A 24,833-nucleotide genomic window follows, 5' to 3' on the forward strand; every position below is an offset into this window, starting at 1 on the left:
TAAAAAAAAGTGCTATTCCATTGGAATTGAAAGTCCTTACTAAAAAAAATTGGTCATTTAAATCAAATATAAAAACTATTATAAAATGCCCCTTAAAAATGATATTTTCGTAGATCTATTACTGTTTTATTATTGACTTCATTATTTTAGTGATTTTGTTCGTTAAAAGTAACTAACATCAAGATCTCAAAATATATGACACAAAATTAGCGATGCGGCTTAATTTGTTATTAATTTAATTTACGAAATCTGGGGTATTATTAACTTACAAAAAATTGATGACTTATTTTCTTATCAAGAACACATTTTGCAAATTATCAACGGTATTTACCATTAACCACATTCTTATCAGTTATCCGATCATAAACGGTTTTATAATGAATTTGTTCATATTATCGACAAGGTTAGAGTCGGCTTTACAATTTATTATTGTATATCTTGTATTCAGTTCCAATTTATCTTTGAATATAAATTCACTTTGACTTCATTAACTTTCAGTTTTTGCAAAATGTGTATATTTGTTTTTAAAATCAAATATAATTATCAAATAATTAAAATGTCTTCAGAAGAGCCCTTACCATTATATACACAAAATCCAAGTGATTCATCAAGTGTTGAGATTGAAAATGAATCACCACCACCATCGTATTTAGAACCACCAATTAGTGACGTACCAATTTTTTTCCAAAAAGCTCCTCTGAATGGTTGGTCCATTATTTTCAATACAAGATATTATAGAGATGGTTGTATATTTGTTGGTAAAGATTCTATTTTTAAATATGAATATTATAGAAGAAATGGCATTGATGATGAAATAAAACAATTACATATGCAAGGAATTGGAATACCATTATTTAAAGTTGAAGTTGATACTAAAACTTCATTTGATTCAAAATTAGTTTTATTTAAAGTTTATACACCAAAACCACATACTTCCTTTAACATTGAAACTAATTATCATAACTTTTGTAATGTTAGAAAAGCTAAAAATGCTGGTTTTACATCATTTATTTTCAACTTTACACCACACGTTTATAGAAGAAGTGAAGATTTTCAAGTTGTTTTACTTTCACATTCAAGAATTCCTATTCATGATTACGTATATAATGATAAAAAGTATAGATGGATTGATGAAAGTGTAATGCCGTTTTTCAACAATTTAAATCAAGTAAGATATGGTTTTAAACATACAAAATTATTACCTGATCAAGAATCTTTATGTGATAATTGGAATGGTAGATATGAAAATTTTTTTTTAAAAAACAAATGCTTTGCTTCATTTTTCTTTAAATCAAATAATCATTCAAGTATTGTTAAGGAGGAATATTATGGAACAGAACCTACTGAGATATTCGGTCAAGCTGCTTCTTCGTTCAAATTAGGTAAGTTAGGTTTAGCAGAATTGAGAATTGATGATACATCTAATGAATATTTTGATTATATCACAAATACAAATTCTTATGCAACTTATGATAGTATATCTTCATTGAATCAAGAAGCTTTAGTTAAAATATGTATTGCTACTATTATAAAAATGGAAAAAGATATAATTATTGATATATCTAGAAAGCAAGTAATCAAAGGTCCTGTTGCTCTGAGTCTGAAAAGAAAGTAATAATGGTCAGAGTATTGACGTTTGATCAAATGATAAAGATGATGGTAATAATACTGGTAATTATTACCTTATGAGATCTTTTTTACAAATACCGTGTTAGCTTCAATTCTATTTTCTATATTTTTTTTTAATTTTAGATTTAATTATTTATGCGCTTCATTTACGTTTTTTTATTTAATATATAATTACATTTTTGAAATTTATTATTAAATCTTTAAATCTAATAAACTAATATTACTCAGCCGCATTAATATATGCATAATCTAACTTTAATCTAAAAAAAATAAATGATACCCGGCATTTAAAATATTCCTCCACAAAATTACAATACGAGAATAAAATTATATAAATAGAATAAGAAAATTTTGAGAATTCAAAAACTAATACTTTGATAGGTACCTTACATTACAATGCATCAAGATGAACCGCTACCGATATACTCAAAAGAATCAAAAGATATAATAACTAAGAATGATCAAACTGACAAAAAAAAATCTAGCACAGTCAAGAAAGAATCAAAACCAGAACCTCCTTCATATTATCATCCACCAGTAGGTAAAATACCATTTTATTTTCAAGAAGTACCGTTAAAAAATTGGTCAATTGTCATAAATACAAGATACTACAAAGATGGATTAGTGTTTGTTGGTAATCGATCAATTAACAAATATGAATTATGCAAAACTAAAAAAAATGATCCTCAAGTTATAAAACTACAACAACAAGGAATAGGTATACCTTTATTTAAAGTTGAGGTTAGTCTGAACCCATTGTCTTCAAAATATTTAATTATCAAAAGACATTTACCAGATCCTCAAACTTCATTTGATATCGATAAGAATTATTACGATTATTGTATCGTTAAAAAATTTAGTCAAACTGGTTACACTTCATTTGTACTTAATATTAAACCTGATCCAACTAATGACAAAACAAATTTTCAAATCACATTATTCTCTCATACTACATTTCCTATTTATGATTACAATTATAAAGGTCAAAGACTACGATGGATTGAAGAATCAGGTAAGCCTTTTTTTTATAGATTAAATCAAGTAAAGTATGGTTTAAAACATACTATCTTATCACCAGAGCAACCATCATTATGTGATAACTGGGATGGTATAGGTAATAAATTAAATAATAAACCCAATCCATTGTTAAAATCATATATAAAATCAAAAATTCATCCAGATTCTGATGCAGTTAAACCTGAATATTATGGGACAACAAACAATGCAGTTTTTGGTGAGGCTCAAGTTGAATTTGAATTAGGTAAGTTGGGTTTGGCGGAATTATTAATTAATGATATTTATAATACAAATTCTAATGTTGATTATGATAGTTTATTTTCATTAAATGAAGAATGTTTAATTATGATTTGTATGGCTTCTGTTTTGAAAAAAGTAAAAGATATTAATGCAGAAATATGGAAACAATCAATGGCAGTTAAATTGAATCAAAATTATTTATTTTGAATTGCAATTTTTTGATTAAAAACTATCGAATTATACTGAGAATTAACTAGTTGATTTAGTTCAATTAATAGCATACAATGTAGGTTCATTTAATTAGATAATTTGATTTTTAGTTTTTTTAAATCTCTTTAATCTTTTCATCCATAATCCAACTCCGAATCTATCATTCAGAAATTATAAACACCGTATTCCAAAGGAAGAAGTTGTACGTTACATTTTTAGACCAAAAGCAAATGTAATTTGTATGAGCGAAACTGTATTCAAAAACAATTAAATCTTTTTCAATTTATTACACTTGTTAAGAGTTTGAATACGAAATTAGATTCTACTATTCAAAAAAGTAAATTTAACTGAATACTTGAGCAATTGATATATAGAGTTGAAACTTATTAACAATAACTCTACTTGACTTTTGGTGGTAGTTTCAGACGCGTTTCCGGTTTAGCACGTGACTTTTGCAAAGTTTACGTACTTTTTAGGGTTCAAGAATTCGCCAACATCTGACTTAAAAACCGGAATTCTGCTAATTTTTTAAGGATTATAAATTTGAAAGTGAGAGAAAATACTGTTAGTAGTACGTAGTTCTTAACCTGTTACACAAGATCTCGAGCTTGTTTCAGTATCGATTAGAGAAGGTCTTGTTAGTAAACAGTTAATAGTTGGCAAACTCAATTACATACAATTCAATATATTACATACTAAACTAGAATTACATACTTAAGATTTAGAATTGAATAGCTACCATCTGTTAGTAAATAATTTAATATATAAATATAAATAATTATAAATAAATCTATAAATAGAAAGTTTAGATATTAACTATGATAAGGATAATTAATAACTGATGTTTATCAATTAATTAATCACGCCGTTGTGAACCCCTCACGTTCAAAACGCCTTTTCAATTAATGAAATGGAGGAGTTATCTCATAATTAATTTAAATGTGTTAGGTCGTGCAAACCTCAAATAGTTTATTTTGTATAGTTAAGAAAAATTAATCTAAAATTAGAAGTTATAGATCATATCTGAAACAACCCAATATAATATAAACAAGAGATTACAAATGCGGGGATTTAATTTATTAATAACCCCTTTCGATTATTTAAGTATGGTAAAATATTGTTTCATATTGGTGTAATATGAGAATTAAGGATTGTGGCCCTTGATTTGAAATAATTTCAAAAGATTATAAATAAAGGTTTAATTTCCCTAGATCTGAAAAACTAGTTTTATTTAGGTTTTATATATTATTAACATACATTAACAAATAACTACTACTAGATCATTATAACTTATTCATTTCTTACATTTAGTACAACTTGGGATTCAACAACAATAACTTGGGTTTTAAGAAAATACATACAATTAGGGTTTTAAAATAATATGTATATTTGGGGTTTAAAAATAATAAATACAATTGGGGTTTCAAAATAATACAATTTGGGTTTTAAAAATTAATGAATACAATTTGGGTTTTAAAAATAATACAACTTGGAGTTTAAAAATTAATAAATACAATTTGGGTTTTAAAAATAATACAATTTGGGGTTTTAGAATATTACAACTTGGGGTTTTAACAAATAATACAACTTGGGGTTTTAACAAATAATAAATATCAACTTGGGGTTTAAAAATTAATACAACTTGGGGTTTTAAATAATTCAATTTGGGGTATTAAAAATAATAAATTCAACTTGGGGTTTTAAATAATAAATTCAATTTGGGGTTTAAAAATTAATACAACTTGGGGTTTAAAAATAATTCAATTTGGGGTTTAAAAATTAATTCAACTTGGGGTTTTAAATAATAAATTCAACTTGGGGTTTTAACAAATAATAAATATCAACTTGGGGTTTAAAAAATAATACAACTTGGGGTTTAAAAATAATATATACATTTGGGGTTTCAAAATAATACAATTTGGGGTTTAAAAATTAATAAATACATTTGGGGTTTCAAAATAATACAATTTGGGGTTTAAAAATTAATAAATACAATTTGGGTTTTAAAAATAATACAATTTGGGGTTTTAGAATAATACAACTTGGGGTTTTAAAATAATACAACTTGGGGTATTGAAAATAATTCAATTTGGGGTTTTAAAAATAACAATATACAATCTAAATTTAGAAGATATTTTAATCTGGGGTTCAGAATTTAACAACAGGTGGAGGTTGTCAAAGGCCTTCCCTGTACCAAAAATCTTTTTAAATTAGATTGATGGTTTTTAATGTGAAGTTAGAGGTTAAACTGTCGAAAAGTTGTGGCCTGCACCACGTAAATTAATTTGGTTAATTTGGGTCGACCTTGTGCTTGACTTGCTGGCGGTTGGGAACACTTAGTAAACGTTTAATTCTGATGGATCATTCAATGAAGGTGAAACTTTAGAATAGGAAATGTTTACAGACAATATCAAAATAAGTTTGATAATGTTTCAGCGTTTTTTTTGAAGAGTATAAAGTTTTACTTCATTTATTTACTATATATTCTATTTTTTAAATTAATCTAAAATAAGTTGTAGTTATTACCACAATTGAACTAAACTATCCTAAATAACTATATAGTGAATCAAATTTTGTAACTTGTATTTGTATCTTCACGTGCAAAAGTTCATCGATTTCTCTACCACAATTGAACTAAACCATCCCATGCTTGATTTTTTCTTCTATTCCAATAACTTTGTTCACCAGTAATAAACTCCCATTTACCTTCATCAACAGGTCCATTACCAACAAATTTAAAAAATTGAGGAATATGTTCTTTACCAGAATCTTCTAATTCTTTTCTTCTAACTCTTTGATCTTGTTCTAATTTAATTTTTAATTCTTCTGCTTGATCAACATTTCCTTTTTCATAAGCTTGTAAATCTGGTCTAAATCTTGAATCAGTTGGTGGAATTTTACCTTGTTCCATTTCAGTAATTTTATTTAATGTACCTGCAAATGTTGTAAAACCATATTTTTTTTGATAATTTGGTAATAATTCACCAGCTTGCCAAATTGTTTTTTCAGTTGAATTGGTTTTTAATGTAAAATTTTGTGTCCAATTACCATTAACAGTGTATGTTAATTCTTTCTTTTTATTATCAAATGCTTTTACTGTAACTTCTTCTGATCTACCACTCCACATACCACCTTTAGCAAATTCAGCAACTGCTTTGTAACCATTTGAAGATTTTATAGTAATTGTACCAGTTGGCTCAGCATAAGTTTCACCAGCAATAATATTTTTAATCATAGTTGTTGGTTGAGTCCAAGAATATTCTTCACCAGTTGATTTATCTTTTAATACAACAACACCCTTTGTTGTAACTTCAGATTGTTTACCCCAAAATTTTTGTGATGGTGATAATGCAAAATTCATTGACCAACTATCGGTATCAACTTGATAAGCAAAAACGGGTGGTCTATGACTCACTTTTTCAGAAATTAATCTAAACCCGAGATCTTCACGTACTAATTCATAAGTTTCACCTAATAATGGAGTAAAAGGTTTACGTTTATTTCTTTCTTTAGCTCTCAGTGATGAAAGAGCACTTAATGCAAATGCTGCAATTCTTAAAACTTTTTCACCAGATTCATCTTGGAAATCTGAACCTAAAGCATTTGAAACAACTTCTGGATATTCTATCAACTCAGCAAATTTTTGTAATACTGTAGTTGGTTCATTATAAGTAACTGGCATAGCAATTGTTGATAAATCTTTACCAACATTTTTACGCACAAAACTAAGTAATGATGGTGGGGTATGAGTACAAACGGGTATGTCGGAATTTCTTGGAACTGGATCATGTGGTAATGGATATAATGTTTCTTCTTCTCCTGTAACAGTTGGTTGTGGAAGTTCTTGTTGTTCTGCTTCTTTTGATGCATAACCAACAGTACCCGTTGCTCCTCCAGCAACAGCTCCACCAGTAACAGCTCCATAATTGTCATCTTCCTCTTCGTCGTCTTCTTCTTCATCTGATGAAACATCACCAACTTGATCTTCTTCATCTTGAGTATAAATTCCACCATCTTCTAAAATATTTACACCATCATCATCAAAATGATCTTCAGCATCGTGGAATTCGCTTGAATATACTGATTGAACATCTGAAGCAAACCCACCAGCTGTAGCTTGAGAATGATCTGCCCCACCTTTACTTCTATTCAATAAATTCAAAACATCTTGATGAATTTCATTAATTAATGGTGAATTGAAATCTAATTTTAATTTTTCAATTTTTTTAGCAACAATTAATAATTCAGTAGATGAAGCACTTGAACCAGATGATTGAGGTGGTGTAGCTTTATTATCTTGTTTCTTAACAGTGTTGAAAGCATTAATCCATGCATTAAAATCAGCTTGGTTAATAGTTTTCAAATGCCAAACTTCCATACCTGAATCAATAATAATTTCTCTATTTGAAGGATTAGCTGATATAATAGCTTCTTTTATAGGCATTTGACCTCTTAATTTATTATCATCATTTTTAAAATATGATAAAATACCTCTTTTATAATTTAAAACAAAATAACGTTTTGTAAATCCTTGTAATTTCTTTCTTCTTTTTTTTAACATTATACTTTGTAAAACTTCACCTGTTGGTACTTCAGTATCACTTTCAAATACATGTTGATCATGTTGTTGAATATTTGCATCAGGTGCCTCTTTAACAACTACTTTAGCACTAAATTCTACTGATTTTGCAATAGTTTTGGAAAATGAATTATCAAATACAAATGCAAACATTCCACCATTTGGAGCTTCATATTTTCCATGAACTAATTCATTAGCAACTAATTTATTATAATTTTTAACTAAAATTAAATCAGATTCTCCAATTGATGATAAAGTTGAACTTCTTGATTTTGATTTATAAACATCATTTGGTTTATGAAATTGATTAACTGAAGCAGTTGAATTTGTTCTACTTCTTAAATTTGGAGGAGTTGAAGAACCATCACTTGGAGTTAAAGTATTAAATGAACCATTACCAATTGATGATGATTGATCATCTTTTTTTTGATAAAATGCAAAATTAATTGATTTTTTTAAAGGTTTTACTTGCCAATCAATTATTGAATTTTCAGGTACATTAATCCATTTTATTAAAAAATCTTTTGAATGAATTTCTAAAGTTTCCATTGTATTAAGTGATGGCATTTTTTAAAAAATTCTATTATTCCGAGTTTGTAGATTAAAGCTTATCTTATATGAAGCTATGAATATTAAAATAAAAATGACTGTAATATTAAAATTAGTAAAGGAACGTTTTGATTGATATATATTAATCTTTTGTGGTTGCTAAATCAGGGGTAAGTTAAAATTTAAAAGTAATAATGAAAGTGATTTGATTTTAAATAGATTGATGAAATTGATATGATGTAAGATGAATTGATTAATTTAATTGATAAATGAATTGAAATAATGAGTCTATAAGAATTGAAAAAAATGAAAAAAAATCTATAATTATATATATAAATGAAACTATTTAAAATTGAGTTGTAAAAAATTGAAATTTTTGTTGATTTTGTTTCAATATAATAATTAATAGTATTGTAACTTAATTAAGTAATAATTGAAATTGTAAATTTATTATAATATTATATTTAATAATATTAGGAATATAAAAATGTATTTATATTAATAAACAATAAAACTTAAACTAAAAGATTTTAATGATCAAGGGTTATGGTCCAATTATTATATTATTAAAGAGATGATCATATATTTCATTTACTTAGTAATTGAAGATCAAAAGGTAATATGATTAAAGCTCAATACTTGAATCATTACTTTTAATCAATTTATATTTAAATATTCTAAACCCCACATAATAAAAAAATTGAATTTTTATTACCGAGCAAAAAAATTAAAATTAAATTCATTAAATTAAAATTACTAAATTAAAATTCTAAATGAAAGTTTCAAAATTTTTCACATTTATTTGATTAGAGAATTATTATAACTGTTGTATAAGTCTTACTTCTGATATTATCATAATTATTTCATTAAATTCATAAGATTATATATACTATATATATATTCTACATTAGCTTTCTTTACAATTTTATATTTAATCTTTCTTCTGAATTACTTCTTGAACCAATTTCATACATTTCTGGCATCATCATCATCATTTCTTCATTATGTAAAGGTGATCCTATATTTGGACCAAATGTCAACGGATTCAAATTTTGATTATTATTACTATTATTACCACCAGTTATTCTATTTCTTGAAAATAATAAAAATTGTAATTGTTTTCTTAAACTATTTATCATAATTCTTTGTAAATTCATATCTTCTCTCATTATAAAATTATCATTTATTAAATTTTTAATCATTGTATCTTGTTCATTATTAGTTTTAGTTTTATTCATAAATGGTATTAATTTTTCATTAATTTCAAATTTTAATCTATCAATTTCAAAATTTAAATAAATTAATTTATCTTGATCTTCAATATTTTGAAATTTATTAATTTCTTCTATATTTTCATTATATCCTAAATTTGTTATTTTACCTTGTATTATAGAATCTAATATTTTATATAATTGTTTTTGTAAAAATTGATTTTCTTTTTCTAAATTATTCATTTTATTATTTATGGTTTTATAAAATGGTAAAAATTGATTTAATTGACAATTACCATTTTGTAAATGAAATTCCAAAGATGTTTCATTATTACCAATCCATAAACATCCAATTTCATTTGCTGGGCATTTTATTTTACCAGTTTTAATACAATTTTCTTGATGTTTTTCTAAATTTTTTTCAGGTATTGAATCATTATCACATATTTTACAAGTCTTGTAGTTATATAAACATTCCTTTTGTAAATGATTTAATTTTGTTATTTTTGTTATTTCTTCATCACAAAATTCACATTTAAATATTTTATGAACACATTCATTTAATTTAACATCTTCAAAATGTCTTCTTTCAACTATTAATTTACAACATGTTGCACTTTTTAAATCTTCTTCTTCTTTTTCTTCTTCAAGTTCATCATTTGATTTTCTTTTTCCATTACAAATTACTCCAGTATATGGACATTTATCTAATATATGATGTTCAACTTCCCATCTACTACCAGACCAATCACAACCTCTTTCGTGATTCAAACAATAAACTTTTAAATCATCTATTAGATTTGTCACTATTAAAGGAGTTGGGAATAAATCATTTATATTTGCTGAATCTATTGGGGTTCTATCTAAAGGACAATGACCTATTGTAACAATTTCGTTATTATTGCTATTACTATTGTTGTTGTTGTTGTTGTTATTATTATTATTATTATTATGTAGTGATTTTAAACATTCATGTATACATTCTTTACAAAAAGTATGTCCACATATTGTTGTTAATGGATTTATGAAAGGTTGTTGACATATAGGACAATTTAAATGATCAGTATTAGTTTTATATTTTAGATTTCGAAGGTCTGGAACTTTGTCATTTGATAGTAGATTGAATGAAGTTGAATAGTTTTTAATTTTTAGTGAATCATCGTATTTAACCATTTCTTTCTCTTCTAGTTCTTCCATTAAAGTTAACATTTTTATTATTTATTGATAAGTTCTATTCTATGATTTATATTATAATTAGTTTAAATGTGGAGCAAAATAGAATTTGAATTCCGCGATATATATAAGTATAAGATAGAGACGCTAAAACATAAGTTAGGACACTAGCACAAAAATACGACATATGGTATCTTTTATATGGTTGCAAAAGACTCTACAGGACTTGAATTTAAACAAATAAGAACAATTAAATAACAAAACATATATAATATTGACAAATATAGCACATCATTAAAGCAAATCATCAAACTAAAAATTAAATAACGTATTCAAAAAACCTTTTAATAACAGAAAAATTAAAAACTTGACATCATTTCATAAGAACTGAGCACACTAATAACAAAATTTAATCTTCTCTGTAGATTGATTTTATTTTATAATCACCTTCTTTTCTTTCATGATCTTTAATTTGATGATATTCACAAACATCTTTATCATTATAAATAACACAACAGAAAGTACATTGATAAAAAAATGGCATCTTTAGATTAATAATTCTTAACAATAAATAAGTTTAGATATTTTAATTATTTTTTCTTAAAATTTGTTGCAAAAAAAGTGAGATTTTGTACTGACTTATATACTACATTTTCAAATCAAATCAAACCACATCAAAACCCCAATTTTTATTCAATAAACCAGCATTTACATTTCATCTTAACAACCAAGTTCAAATTGTTTACTATCATAACTTACTTACTTGTAAATATTTGTATAGTTGATCTAAATTTTGCAAAAAGAAAAACATCACAAAATGAAAAATCAAAACAAAAAAAATCCAATTTTGGTAGTTTAATAAATGGTTGAATTGACAACCATTTCATCATTCATTAATTTTTAGCCTATATGTAAAATTAGCCTACATAATCAATCAAAACAGATGGCTGGCTGATGAGATTTTGTTGTGTTTTGATATAGCTTTTGAATGTATAATAAACAAAACTTTGCAGGTCTACTTTGAGGTTTAATATGTTAGGAGGTAATTTTTTCAACTTATCAAAAAAATAATTAAACACTAATTTGAGCGGCAAACAAAGTAGCATTCAAACAAAAAATTGAAAAGGTTTTCAGTGCCTCTAAATCAAACTCTGACAGAACCTATAGAAATTACATTCTTCATTCCTACCAGCATACAAAACGAAAACGAAAAAAAACAAATATATACAGCTACTGTAAGGTCCTATCCAGATTCGAACTGAAGTTATCCGGAATTTTTGACTATATTAATCAAAACCGAATGTGATAACCAACTACACTATAGGACCAATTGTTAAAAAACTAGATTATGCGGCATTTAAGAATTAAATTACTTGGAATCATAATTTGAGAAGAAGCTGAAAATTGCTGAAATTTTGCTGGACTCCACGACGAAGTGTATATTTTCTATATCTCTTTACAATTGTTGATTAATATCTTTAATTAAAAAGGGTATAATAACTTGTAATTTATATTGTAATATAATATCCTATATAATTTAATATAATAATATAACTTTTATCTTTTAAATAAAACAAAAAAATGAAAAATAAAGTAACGTTTTATCATAAATAAAAAATGTCATTAAGCTTGATCGTTGTAACCATTATGAAATGTTAATCTTGCAAACCAATTATTATTTTTAGCTCTAGAACCTTTTGGAACTCTAAATAACCAATATAAGAAAGCTGTCATAATCATATTAAAAACAATAAAAGCAATGAAAACACCAGTATCTCTACCATAATTATGTATTGATATACTTAATGAACTTAGAAATTGATTAGTTGTATCCATTCTACAAAATGTACAATTATCTGTTGCTTCAGGATTAGTTAAGTATCCACCAGCTATTGAAATATATGCTCCCATATAATCTTTACATTTTTGTATACCTGGATTTTGTGGTGGGAAATGTATCAATTCTTTTTCTGAGCATCTAACTCTTGAATTTCCAATTCCAATTGATAACATTGAACTTACTAAATAAGTAAATGGATTAAACCTATAAAGGAAAATCCAAAATCTTGGCATAAAATCCTTTGTTGCAATAACACCACAAAATGTCATACATATTGTAATTAAAACTGATATACCATTTGCTGCATTATCTGCTAATTGATTAAAAGATATACACATTTGTGCCAATGTTGAACTATAAATAAATAATAATGTCATACTTAACCACATTAATGCTCCTCTTGCATGTAAATCATGTCCTGCATTTCTATACATTCCAACTGGATAGTACCATGAAAAAAAGGATAACGCAGCTGCAACAATTTGATAAGGAATTTCAGCTGTAATTTGAGCTAATATAAATGCAAGCCATGAGAATGTTTTAGCTGGTCTTTCTTTGGCTTCATATAAATCTCTTTGAGAAACAAACATTGGAACATATTGTTGAGCTATTGTTGTTATAATAACAAATAACATAAAAATTGATAACATTTGATTTTGTAAACCTTGCATTGTATTCTTTGATTTATAAAATGTAAAACCATTAAATAATGAACACAATATAGCCATTGCAAATTTTGAATAAATATATGATGGAGTTCTCCAATATTGTTGAAATAATCTTTTTAAAACATAATAATATTGTGTCCAAATTGGTGATGCATAAGAATGTTTTGAATCTGGTTCATCATCATAAACAGTTTTTTCACCTTGATGATCATATTCCAATCTATGTAATTCTTCTTGAACTAATTTATATTCTTTTGAATTTCTCCAAACTTCAAAATAATCTTGATTTGCTTGTGAACCAGGTGCTGCTCCAATAACATGTAACATCCATTCAGCAGGATTTGCATTTGGTGGACATTTTGGTGCACCATTTCTTTCAAAATAATTGATTAAAGTTTTACAATTATATCCAAATTCTCCAAAATAGACAGTTTCTCCACCTGCTCTTAAAAATAATAATCTATCAAATTCTTCTAACAATATGGATGAAGGTTGATGAATTGTACATAATATTGCTTGACCATGATTTGCTAGTTTTCTGATCAATTTACAAATTGACCATGCAGTTTGAGAATCCAAACCGGAAGTTGGTTCATCTAAAAATAATAATAATTTTGGTCTTGCAACTAATTCAACTGCAATTGTTAATCTTTTCCTTTGCTCGACATTTAATCCTTCACCTGGAACTCCAACAACTGCTTCTGCATATTGTTCCATTTCCATTAATTCAATAATTTTTTCAACATATATATCTTTTTCTGCTCTTGGAACTTCATTTGGTTGTCTTAAATATGCACTAAATCTTAAAGCTTCTCTTACTGTTGAAGTTTCTAAATGTAAATCTTGTTGTTGGACATAACCAATTGATCTTTGGAATGCATTATCTAATTGACAGCCATTGACCATTCTTGAACCATTAGTAATAACACCAACGGTTAATCTTTCACTTAATGCATTTAATAATGTAGTTTTACCAGCACCAGAAGCACCCATTAAAGCAGTAACTTCACCAGGTTTGACCCAACCATCAATGTCATTCAAAATAGTTCTTTCTTGCCCTTTTACTTTTAAAGTGTATGTTAAATTTTTCCAATGGAAAACATTTGAAGTTTCCAAAATTTTACGATCAACATAATCATAGGAGTAATCTGAAAATTCAGTTGAACCACTAAATTCAAGTGCATGCATTTTTTGATTTTCCATATATGCTTCTTCATCTTCAATTTCTGATCTCAATTTTTTTATATGCTTTTTACGATATACTAAAATTTCTCCCTTTGATCTGCTTGCTCTTGAATATTCAACACAGATAATTGTAGTTAAAAATAAAAATACAACAAATGCCAATAATATACCAAAATCTCTCCATGCATGTCTCCAATAATAGCTAAAAGCTGTTTGAATATAAAGATCACCATCAACAAAATAACTTCCAGGTATAGCCGCTATGGACGCACAGACAACCGAATTACCCGAGGTTGGATAACCAAAACCTGATGGAACAAATGAAGAACATTCAAAAGTTCTACCATGAAATTCATTTGAAATTAAAGCTTCATAGGCATATGCTAATGGATTTATCCAATGAATCCATTTACACCATCCAAGCATATATGTAATTGGAATTGCAAAACCAGTGAAAGTACTCATAGCAAAAAGTAAAATTGATGAAGGAGTCATTGCTTCAGCTAAAGTTCTTGTATAAGCACCAATTGTCCTAAATAAATGTGACATCATTAATGTTGATAAAAAATTAATTAATAAATAAAAAAAGAAAGCACCAGGCTCTCTTTTAAAATTGACCATGAAATATAAAATTAAATTGAATAAAATACTAGTTATTAATTTTAAAGGTAAATCACCAAATATTGATCCAATTGCATCAGCCATTGGTGGATATAATGCATATTCTTTATGTTTTTGAACAATTGGTCTACCTTCATAAATTGTATAAATTTCCAATACTGAACTATAAGCATTAAATAATAATGAATAATACATAACAGCTGTACGATAATAAAACGAACCAGTATTTGGTTTTAAATTATAAAAAACTGAAGCTAAAATTAAACTCATAGCAATATTACCAGCAAGAGTCAAAACAGGTACTGAAGGATCACCTCTCATTCTATCCCAATTTCTCTTCATTATATAACGTACTTGCATTGGTAAAGAAACAGTATATGGAGATTTTTTATCAGCATTCTTAGATTTTTTAGCAAGCATAGCGTCAAAAATTTCTTGTTTTTGGTCATAATTTTCACAATTATCTAAATATTCATCAATTTCTTCTAATAATGCTTGTCTTTCTGGTGATCTTCTCCAATATCTATAAAATTCTTTTGGAGTTCTTGGTACAATTTTTTCAAAACCGGGTTTAACTATTCTTTCTGCTGGATTGGTTATAGAGGTTAAAAAATCTGGTGTTGTTTGTCTTTCTTCGCAAACAAATCCCATTTTTTGAAAATATATTGCGGCTCTTTGACTTGAACCAAAGAAAATTTGATAACCTTCATACATAACTATGACTTTATCGAATAAATCATAAGCATCTTGAGAACATTGATATATAGCAATTAATGGAGTATCATTTAATATAGAAGCTGATGTTTTTAATGAACTTATAAATTCTAAAGCTGTTGCTGAATCTAAACCACGAGTTGAATTGTCCCAACATTGAATTGATGCCTGCACCAATGAAACCTCAGCAATTGAAACTCTTTTTCTTTCACCTCCTGATACTCCTCTAACAAAATCATTACCAACTTTTGTATTTTTTGTGTGTGATAAACCATAAGTTGCCATAACAACATCAACGATATGTTTAGCATAATCTTCTCTTGAAACTCCCAATGGTCTATTTCTAGGAGTTTTCATTAATGCAGTAAATTCCAAGGTTTGACCAACAGTTAAATTTGGAAAATGAGTTTCAGTTTCTGCACAGTATACAACTTCACCTCTTAAATTTTTTTTAATTTCTTCTGGTGTTATACCATCATATGAAATTATTGATCCGTCTGCTACTTTGAAACCTTCTGTATGACATGCTATAGTTTTTAAAAAAGTTGTACATCCTGCACCTGGTCTACCTAGCACAACTGTTACTTCACCTGGTTTAATTAATCCTTCCATTGGTTTCAAAATATCAAAAGTATAATCTTCAGATTCCTTTTTAAATTTATTTATGAAATGTTTTATTGATTTAAAAATACCATTTGAAACAGTAGTTTGATAATCATTTTCTATAGCATCACCATAAACTCTCAAATTTTTATAAGCAACACCTAATTTACCAGGTTTATAATATTCTGAATCACTTTGATATAATCTCCACATATTTTGAACCCATCTTTTTGAACTGAAATTAGGTGATTCTGGATCTAAAGTAGGATCGGTTTTATCAAAAATTGGATTTACTCCATGAGGTGTATTTATTTGAGTATTTTGTCTAGTAAAAATAGATTCATCAAAATATGATTGACCTTGAGTCGTTATAGTTTTAGCTAAATGATGAATTTGAGCTGATGCGCTTTTATTAAAACCTGAATAATAACCATAATAAGGTTGACCTTCGGGTTTTCTACCAGTATAGTAACCGGTATATGGTTGACCTTTCGTCTCTTTCATTTATTGTGATTGTATAATTATGAATGAAATTTTGGTTGTAAAATTATTGAAAAAGGTAGCGAAATTTCCTAATACAAATAAAAAAAAATTAAAACAAAATTAATTTTTCTTCTATGAATTTTGATGTATTATATTTCAATGCAAAATAGTGATCTAATGGATATTATGATTTAATTAATTTTGAACTTGATTGATAATGAAGTGTAGGATTTTGATATGAATACAAATACTTCAAGTTCCGAAATTTAAGATATTGTAATTGTAGTTTAATGAAAATAAATTTTATATTAACGTTAATACACAAAATCTTGAAATGGCTTTGATGATATACGATAAAACTGTTTACCTATTTATGACGTTTAAAATGTAAAAATATTAATGATAGTGGTAATAAATTGATCTTGAAAGTTGAATAAATTTTCTATTCAAGATTCAATGATTTAAATAAATTTTGATTGAGTGGGGTATGAAAAAAAAAATTTGATTTAAAAGTAGAAAAAAAATTTAATTTTTTCTGTTTCTTTTGAATTGAAATAAATAATGAATCTTATAAATCTAAAAATAGAATGAATATTATAATGATGAAATGAGATTTGAGATATGTGAAAAGATCCCAACTTATATTTTTTGAATAAGAAATTTGAAATGAATTAGTATAAATATATATAACTTTTAAATTTGATGATATTAATTTATTAATATACTAAAGTAAAATAAAATTTCCAAATTGAATGATAAAAAAATAAATAAAAAAAAAATAAAAAATAAAAAAATACAAAATAAAAAATAAATAAAAAATAAAATAAATTACACAAAACACTAAAATTAGAAATTCAAGGGAATTATAGTAGTAATGATTATGTAATATTACTACTATCTGATTATGTAATATACAATAGAAATTAAATACGTTTTATAATTTATTTTTTAATTTTTTTATTATTAACTTAAATTAATTTTTATATTATTTTATTATTTTAAAATATCATTTCAAACAATTCAAAAGTCAACAGAAGTAGAAACTAATAATGTAAGATAATGGCTAATAACCTATAAAAATAATACAGCTAAATGCTTAATTGTATAAACAAACTCTAAAGTTTTCAAATTTCCATTGTTTATCCAATTGCTTTTTCACCAAAACTTTCAAAAACTATGGATTTGGAATAATGCTCAATTGTTTGAACTCGAATTAAGTTTTCAAAATTTTAATTCCAGATTTTGACATATATGGATACTTTGCATAAAGTGTATTTTAAAAAACAAATCAACTTCATATTATTTAAAAGGATTTCGTAAAGTTGTAAATAAATATTTTAATGATGTCTCTGACCATTTTTTACGATTAATGTTCAACTATTTGTTTTAAGTTAAAATATCTTACTGAGGGTAGAATTTCTTAATTAATTCATGAACTGAGTACTCCTTGTTTTGTCTTATTCACTATCTAAGCTTTTTGATAGGTTTCCTAATCTTAATTTACTATTAATTACAAATGTTTCAAATTTCAAAGTTGTAATTTGAATCAAATCTTCTTTTATATTTTGTACAATGTAATAGAAGAAAGTATTATATATAATATTACATAATATTTGTTAGTAGTATTACATAATACTATTAAGTTTCTTAATTAAGTAATTTATTATTTATTGATTTATTAATTTTATTAGTATGTATAATTTCTTAAATATTTTTATATTTTATGCTTAACTTTAATTTTAATTTTAATTTAATTTAATTTAATACTCAAGAAATAAAAAAAAGAAACAATTAAGCTTACTACGGCAACAAAAATCAAAAAAGGCAAATTTCAATTTTAGTACGAATGAAATAGAAGTTTTTTATTTAAAAAACTTAGTGCTTTTGATTCAAGAAAAAATATATGAATTGATGATATGGTGGTTTTAAAATCAAAGCCATTATTTTGAAAGGTTAAACAATAATGAGCAAAATCAAACAAAGAATAATTTCGAAAAGTTATTTTTAGAAATTTATTCATTGCTAGAAACAAATCAATTTAAACGTATTGAGTTATGGTATATTATTAATTTTATCTTAACTACATCAAATCAACCATACAGTTAGACTGTCGTTCTCGTCGTTTTTCACTTGGTTACAACGGCAAATAGTTCATTTTTGAGCTGACCTATGATTTTCATTATCTATTCGAAATTTACAAACGTTTCTATTAATTTAATATATTTATTTTGACATCAATTAAAGCTTATCGTAAAAAACAAAACATAGCCATAAAATCATTTAAATTAGACTTCAATAAAGAAAAGAAACAACTGTTCAGAAATAAACAATAAATGATGCGAGGATTGTCATTTAGTATGAAATTATGAAGTATATTAGAACCGTTTTGAAAATTTCGGATTCTACGTTTAAAGGTGGGGTAAAACTACAAAGGCTTTAAATCTTCAGTAAATATAAATCATATAAAAGCAAAATTAACTCCATGTTTTACTACTATTTCAGGTACGAGAAAAGGGATTAATTTATTATAGATTAAAGGGATATTATAAATTGATTAGATAATTCTTATTAATTTATTATATCTTGATCTTTAATATTTCTAATCGTTTGATAAATCTCCTTAAAAGTTTAATAGATCAAGATTTTGTTAAATTGTATTGTAAAATATTGTGACTTAAATATACGCAATGCTTTCTTCTCAATATTCGGACTTTTTAAGTCCAATATTTTAGGTCGATCAATTTTGATATTTATGGCTCTTCTCGTTTATTATTATTTTTATTTAAATATTTAATTTGCGTATAATAAAATCAAATTAAAGTGGAGTAATATTACTTTTGTGTTACTCATGTATAATGTATAAATTCATAACACAAAGCAAAAACAAATTTTTTATTATTATTAGTATTATTTTAAATTTATATTAATTTGCAATTTAAGGTAATTAAATTATATAGTCTAATATTTCAAATTAACTGAAACAAAACTAACAAAACAAATTTGATTTTCATTTCTTTTTGAACAAAATGGGTAAATTTTAAGTCACACGAGTTTCAAACTTGGTAAATTTACCCGTGTTTCAGAATTGGTTTATGCGAGTGTTAGTAATTTATCCGATTAAAAAACTTTCAATTCAAATTTCCTTTCCATCCATATATTATATAAATTCTTAAACAATTTTCGTTGATAGTAGACTTGTAAATTTTTTGAATAGACTTATTGTATACTACCAAATCCATTGTTTGTTCTAAAATAATGCATGCAGAAATACAACAAGCAACACCATACAATTATTGAACAAAATTTCAATTTACCTGCCATAGTCAATGACAAACGAAATAAACTTACGATTGAAAACAATATAAATTTTGAAAGTGTAATTAAATAATTGGTACATCAGCTGTTTGCAATTAGACGAAGAGTGGCTTTTAAAATCCATAGTTTGTTTTTCTTCAATACTTCATATGTTTATTGATTATCAAATGTCCATCTAACTTGCTGAATATAAAGAAATAAACTAAGTTTGAGAGGGAGAAAACTTATTCATAAAATTCAGTTAAATTTTCATACCTTTTTACAACCAAAACCGATTTATACTATTTATTTTTTTTATTCTGTTTGTTGTTCTATTTTTGTAATGGAACTGATAACCATACCGTAGGAGCTTTTACTTTATTCAAATGTAATGTTATTAAGTCTTGTACTAATCAATCATATGATAACCTAGCGAAGAGTCATTAGTCTGTAATCTACACTCAACATTTTAGTTGATAAAAATAGCCCCTTAATTGCAATTTGTAAAACATGCAAAAAAAAAACGTTGCAAACTACAAAGCCCTCTAAAAAGAACAATGTTTCAAATTTCAAAGCCTTTCAACGCTTTTTTATTGTTTTATATTTCCACGGTTATTGAATCAACGAGTTTATTGGGAGACATGTCCGCATATTCAAACTATTGTTAAATAACTGATTATAGTTCATAAGCCACTCACACAATTGTTTCGAAGCAAAAGCCATCCCATGTTTTATTGTTTGTTGAATTGATAACTTCTGCACTTTGCAAAAAGTGAATTGTTAAGTTGATATATTGAAATGCCATTAATTCTGATTTACGTTGCTGTTATCGCATTTAAACCTTATCTCTCGATTTTATTAATTATACCACTGCCCTTATCTAATTTTAGCATCCTTTGTCTTTACTGAAATATTCCTGAAACATATGAGAGTAATGAGAATCGACTTTATGGTAACTGAAGCTCACTCGTGGGCGGCGTATATTAACGCTTTGACTATGATCATCCTGAGAATTTGCTGCCTTTTAAAATAAGCAAACCAATCACAAAGACCAATAAAAAATTGCATAGCTCAACAACTGCATGTCTACAATAGATAATAACTTATTCGTATTTGCATATATCGAAAAATTTGGGTGAAAAAAAAAACAGAGAATACAAAGAAGTGCGCAAACCCGGAATCGAACCGGGGGCCCAACGATGGCAACGTTGGATTTTACCACTAAACCATTTGCGCTTTTTCTTGCTCAAGATATTTTTAGTATAGTTATAGGCTGACTTCTTCAGAAGCTTTAGTTTGTCCTCAAAATTGACATTATGCTGTAAGTGTGCGTCGCTCTTAGCACAAAAGAAATATAGACTTGAAAAATATTTAATGAGTGGGTAATGTTAGTTCCCTAACTCAGACGCTTGAGTTCATAACAGAAAATTCTCCTAATGTTGATAACTGATATCCAACATATCAACCAGATTTAAATAAAGTTTGAGACTTCAAGATTGAGAAAAACGTAAGTTGAGTGTTTCAGATTTCATTCTTGATGTGCATTAGAATCGAGCAATATTTTGTATTCACAGTAACTATTTCAGTTACATAGATGCTGCCAATAATGATGATTTTGAAGATGCAATTATATCTCGGTGTAAAATTTTGCGTTGTAATTCTCTCACTTGGAACTTAGATGTTTCAACTATGAATTGAACTAGTTAAATTTTCAAGAGTTGTTGTAGTGCTGACAAAGTCATAGCTGCTCACTTCAATCAAAAATGTCGAAGAGCAAAAAAGATCTTACTCTATATATTAGCGATAAATTCGTGATAGGAATCTTGAGCAAAAAAAACTGTTCAGATTGTGGAAAGCTCCCAGACAGGGAATTGAACCCTGGTCTACCATGCGACAAACGGTAATTCTAGCCACTAAACTATCTGGGATATTTTATAGACAAAAACGAGCCCGGTAAGTACACATCCTTTATAGCTTACATACAAATAAACGAATATCGAACTCTGAAACATCATTGAAATTTGGCAATTATATAAGTTGAAAGTACCCACAAAGACCAAGAGTAAATTGTGGAGCAATTAGCAAAGTTTAAAGGACATTTTAACGGTTTTCGAGGTGTTTTAAATGTAAATTTCGAGTTCCATTTTTGTTTAAAATTGGCTTTGAGATGGTTGCAAAATTTTGAAGATAACTTGAGATTTAAACATAACAAATTTAATTACTGATAGTTTCCAATCACCACCTTCTTTCATGCTGTCAATCGATACACAACAAAATGATTACAAGACATTAACTAAAACATATATGGATTTTTTTAATTCCGAAACCTTTGCAAAATTTTTAAATACAACTCAGACAGGTTCAGCACATTCATCATCAGGTATCGATTTCCCCATTTTTATGAAAACTTTATTTACATCCATATGCTTTTGTACGATTCAATTGACGTTATTTTGTTTATTAAGATCAATTTTCAATTTCTTATATCAACCAAGATGTTTCTGTGTTCCAACTAATGAAAGAATGGAAGTATTACCAAGAGGATTTTTGAAATGGATTGTACCCACTTTGAAAAGTAGCATAAACACCTTTTTATCATTGGGATTGGATGCTTATTTCTTTATTAGATTTATATCAGTATTAACTTTATTTTTTTCATTCATTGGTACTTTGAATATGATTATATTGATTCCTATCAATTTTACAGGTGGTGATTCATCATTTAGTGCATCAGGTTTAGATAAATTAAGTTTATCCAACATTGCAAGATCAAATGTCTATAGGCTAAATGCTCATTTCATAATGGGGATAATAACAATTGGAGTCTTCCATTGGTTATTGATTTATGAATTTCAAAGTTTTGTAGCAATAAAACAATCATATTTATTGTCACAATCACATAGTAAGTCAATAATGGCAAGAACATTAATGATTTTTAATGTACCTCCATATTTACAAAATAAAGATGTCATTCACGAGTTATTTAGTTTAATACCAGGAGAGATCAAAAATATTTGGGAAGTCTACGAATTTGATAGAATTCAGAACGAAGTTGAAAAAGCAAACGATGCATTAAAATATATTGAGTTATCCCAATTATTAACATTGAAAAAATACTATAAGACTAAATCAAAATGGTGGGGCAGTCCAGAAATTCAGACTTTTTTAAGAACTTATGATATAAAATTTTACCCTCCAATATATTGTAATTTGATGAAAATACCACAAATAGATAGAACTATCAGGTTTAAGCTTCCAGGATGGTTAAGATTTTTCCTTTTTCAAAAGCGAGTTTCCATGTTAAATTGGTCTTTGTATACATTGAACAATTCCCAAATAGCAATTGAAGATGAGAAATTGAAATTATATAATTGCCAATTGAAAAAGCATAATAAATTATTTATTGAATTTGAGAATCAACAAGGTGCATGTATAGCTAATCAATGCTTACTATCTCAAAGTCAAGGATGTTTAGATAAGACCATTATTGAAGTACATCCAAATGATGTTATATGGAACAATGTATCAAGAACAGATGGAATAGCTTGCAAATTTGAAAAGTACTTAGTCACTATCATATTCATCAGTGTAATTGTACTTTATGTAATTCCTGTATCACTAATTGGGTTGGTTTCTCAGATACCTATATCATCGCTGTCATTACCTTTTATTAATTGGATCAATTGGTTTCCAGATGAAGCAAGAGAAACAATATCTGGTTTTTTGCCTTCAATTTTGCTTACTATACTTACTCAAATTGTAATGATCGTTTTCAGGTTTTTAACATATTTTAAAGGTAAAGCAACAGGAAGTGAAATTGAATTAGATTTACAAAAATGGTATTTTGCATTTTTATTCGTACAACAATTTTTAGTTGTTACAATTCTGTCAAGTGTTACTGTAATTTTCAAACAGATTATTGATCAACCAACATCAATACCGATATTGTTAGCTACTAATTTACCTAAATCTGCAACTTTTTTCTTTCAATATATTTGTCTTCGAGCATTTGCATTTTGTGGTGACAATTTTTTGAGAATTAAACAATTGATTTTGAGCAATTCATTGTATAAGATAATTGATTTGACACCAAGACAGAAATTTAAAAGGATTACAACACTACCACAAATTAAATGGGGAACAACATTTGCCGTGTATTCAATATACGCAACTATTGGAATTTCATATTCTATCATTTCTCCCATGATTTCAGTATTCATAATATTTTTCCTAAATTTATCAATATTATATTATAAATATGCTTTGAAGTATGTTTACAGTCATATTAATACCTCAGAAACCATGGGTAAATTATATCCGATAGCATTATTGCATTTATATACTGGGGTATATTGTCTTGAATGTTGTTTGATTGGTGTTTTCTTTTTACTGAAAAATTCAAAAGGTGTTCATTCAATGAGAATTCAAGGTTGGATAATGACTTGGATTTTATTTTTCACGATTTTTGCAAATACATTAATTTATAATAGATACAAACCGTATTTTTATAATTTACCAATATTGAATGACAAAATATATAAGGAGAATAAAGACGATGAAACCTCAGTATCAACAAGCTCTGATTCAGATTTTAATCATGACTTGTTATATCTTCATCCAGCTTTTAAATATGAGCCTCCAACAGTTTGGCTACCACGAGATCCTGACAAATTTGTTGACTTCCAATTGCAAAATATCAAAGATAGGAATGAAACAATAACCACACAGACAAATGGTGCACAAGCAACTGTAGGGAAGTTCTTCAATAATTTGAAAATAATAGTCTCAGAAGCACCACCCGATTATAAATAGCCGTG

General features: G+C 26.6%; 6 protein-coding genes across 6 annotated transcripts; 3 read left to right on the top strand and 3 right to left on the bottom strand. All coding sequences in view use genetic code 12, as the record gives it.

The window, feature by feature from the left end:
• Positions 1 to 556: 556 nt before the first annotated feature.
• Positions 557 to 1,615, top strand: KGF54_001813 (uncharacterized protein; the record flags this gene model as incomplete). The annotated part of the gene is made up of 1 exon (XM_051762224.1): positions 557 to 1,615. The coding sequence occupies one exon, from the start codon at positions 557 to 559 to the stop codon at positions 1,613 to 1,615; it is 1,059 nt and encodes a 352-aa protein (XP_051621351.1).
• Positions 1,616 to 2,025: 410 nt separating this feature from the next.
• Positions 2,026 to 3,093, top strand: KGF54_001814 (uncharacterized protein; the record flags this gene model as incomplete). The annotated part of the gene is made up of 1 exon (XM_051762225.1): positions 2,026 to 3,093. One exon carries the CDS (start codon positions 2,026 to 2,028, stop codon positions 3,091 to 3,093), a length of 1,068 nt encoding a protein of 355 aa, XP_051621352.1.
• A 2,623-nt stretch (positions 3,094 to 5,716) lies between these two features.
• On the bottom strand, positions 5,717 to 8,224 carry OSH3 (oxysterol-binding protein related protein; the record flags this gene model as incomplete). The annotated part of the gene is made up of 1 exon (XM_051762226.1): positions 5,717 to 8,224. The coding sequence occupies one exon, from the start codon at positions 8,222 to 8,224 to the stop codon at positions 5,717 to 5,719; it is 2,508 nt and encodes an 835-aa protein (XP_051621353.1).
• Positions 8,225 to 9,141: 917 nt separating this feature from the next.
• Positions 9,142 to 10,644, bottom strand: KGF54_001816 (uncharacterized protein; the record flags this gene model as incomplete). Its single annotated transcript, XM_051762227.1, has 1 exon — positions 9,142 to 10,644. One exon carries the CDS (start codon positions 10,642 to 10,644, stop codon positions 9,142 to 9,144), a length of 1,503 nt encoding a protein of 500 aa, XP_051621354.1.
• Positions 10,645 to 12,231: 1,587 nt separating this feature from the next.
• CDR3 (Cdr3p) lies at positions 12,232 to 16,743 on the bottom strand (the record flags this gene model as incomplete). The annotated part of the gene is made up of 1 exon (XM_051762228.1): positions 12,232 to 16,743. One exon carries the CDS (start codon positions 16,741 to 16,743, stop codon positions 12,232 to 12,234), a length of 4,512 nt encoding a protein of 1,503 aa, XP_051621355.1.
• Positions 16,744 to 22,320: 5,577 nt separating this feature from the next.
• SPO75 (Spo75p) lies at positions 22,321 to 24,828 on the top strand (the record flags this gene model as incomplete). The annotated part of the gene is made up of 1 exon (XM_051762229.1): positions 22,321 to 24,828. One exon carries the CDS (start codon positions 22,321 to 22,323, stop codon positions 24,826 to 24,828), a length of 2,508 nt encoding a protein of 835 aa, XP_051621356.1.
• Positions 24,829 to 24,833: the final 5 nt, after the last annotated feature.

The sequence above is a fragment of the Candida jiufengensis genome (assembly GCF_024610255.1).
Source record: "Candida jiufengensis strain CBS 10846 chromosome Unknown scaffold5, whole genome shotgun sequence".
In the NCBI taxonomy this organism is placed as follows: Eukaryota; Fungi; Ascomycota; class Pichiomycetes; order Serinales; family Debaryomycetaceae; genus Lodderomyces; species Lodderomyces jiufengensis.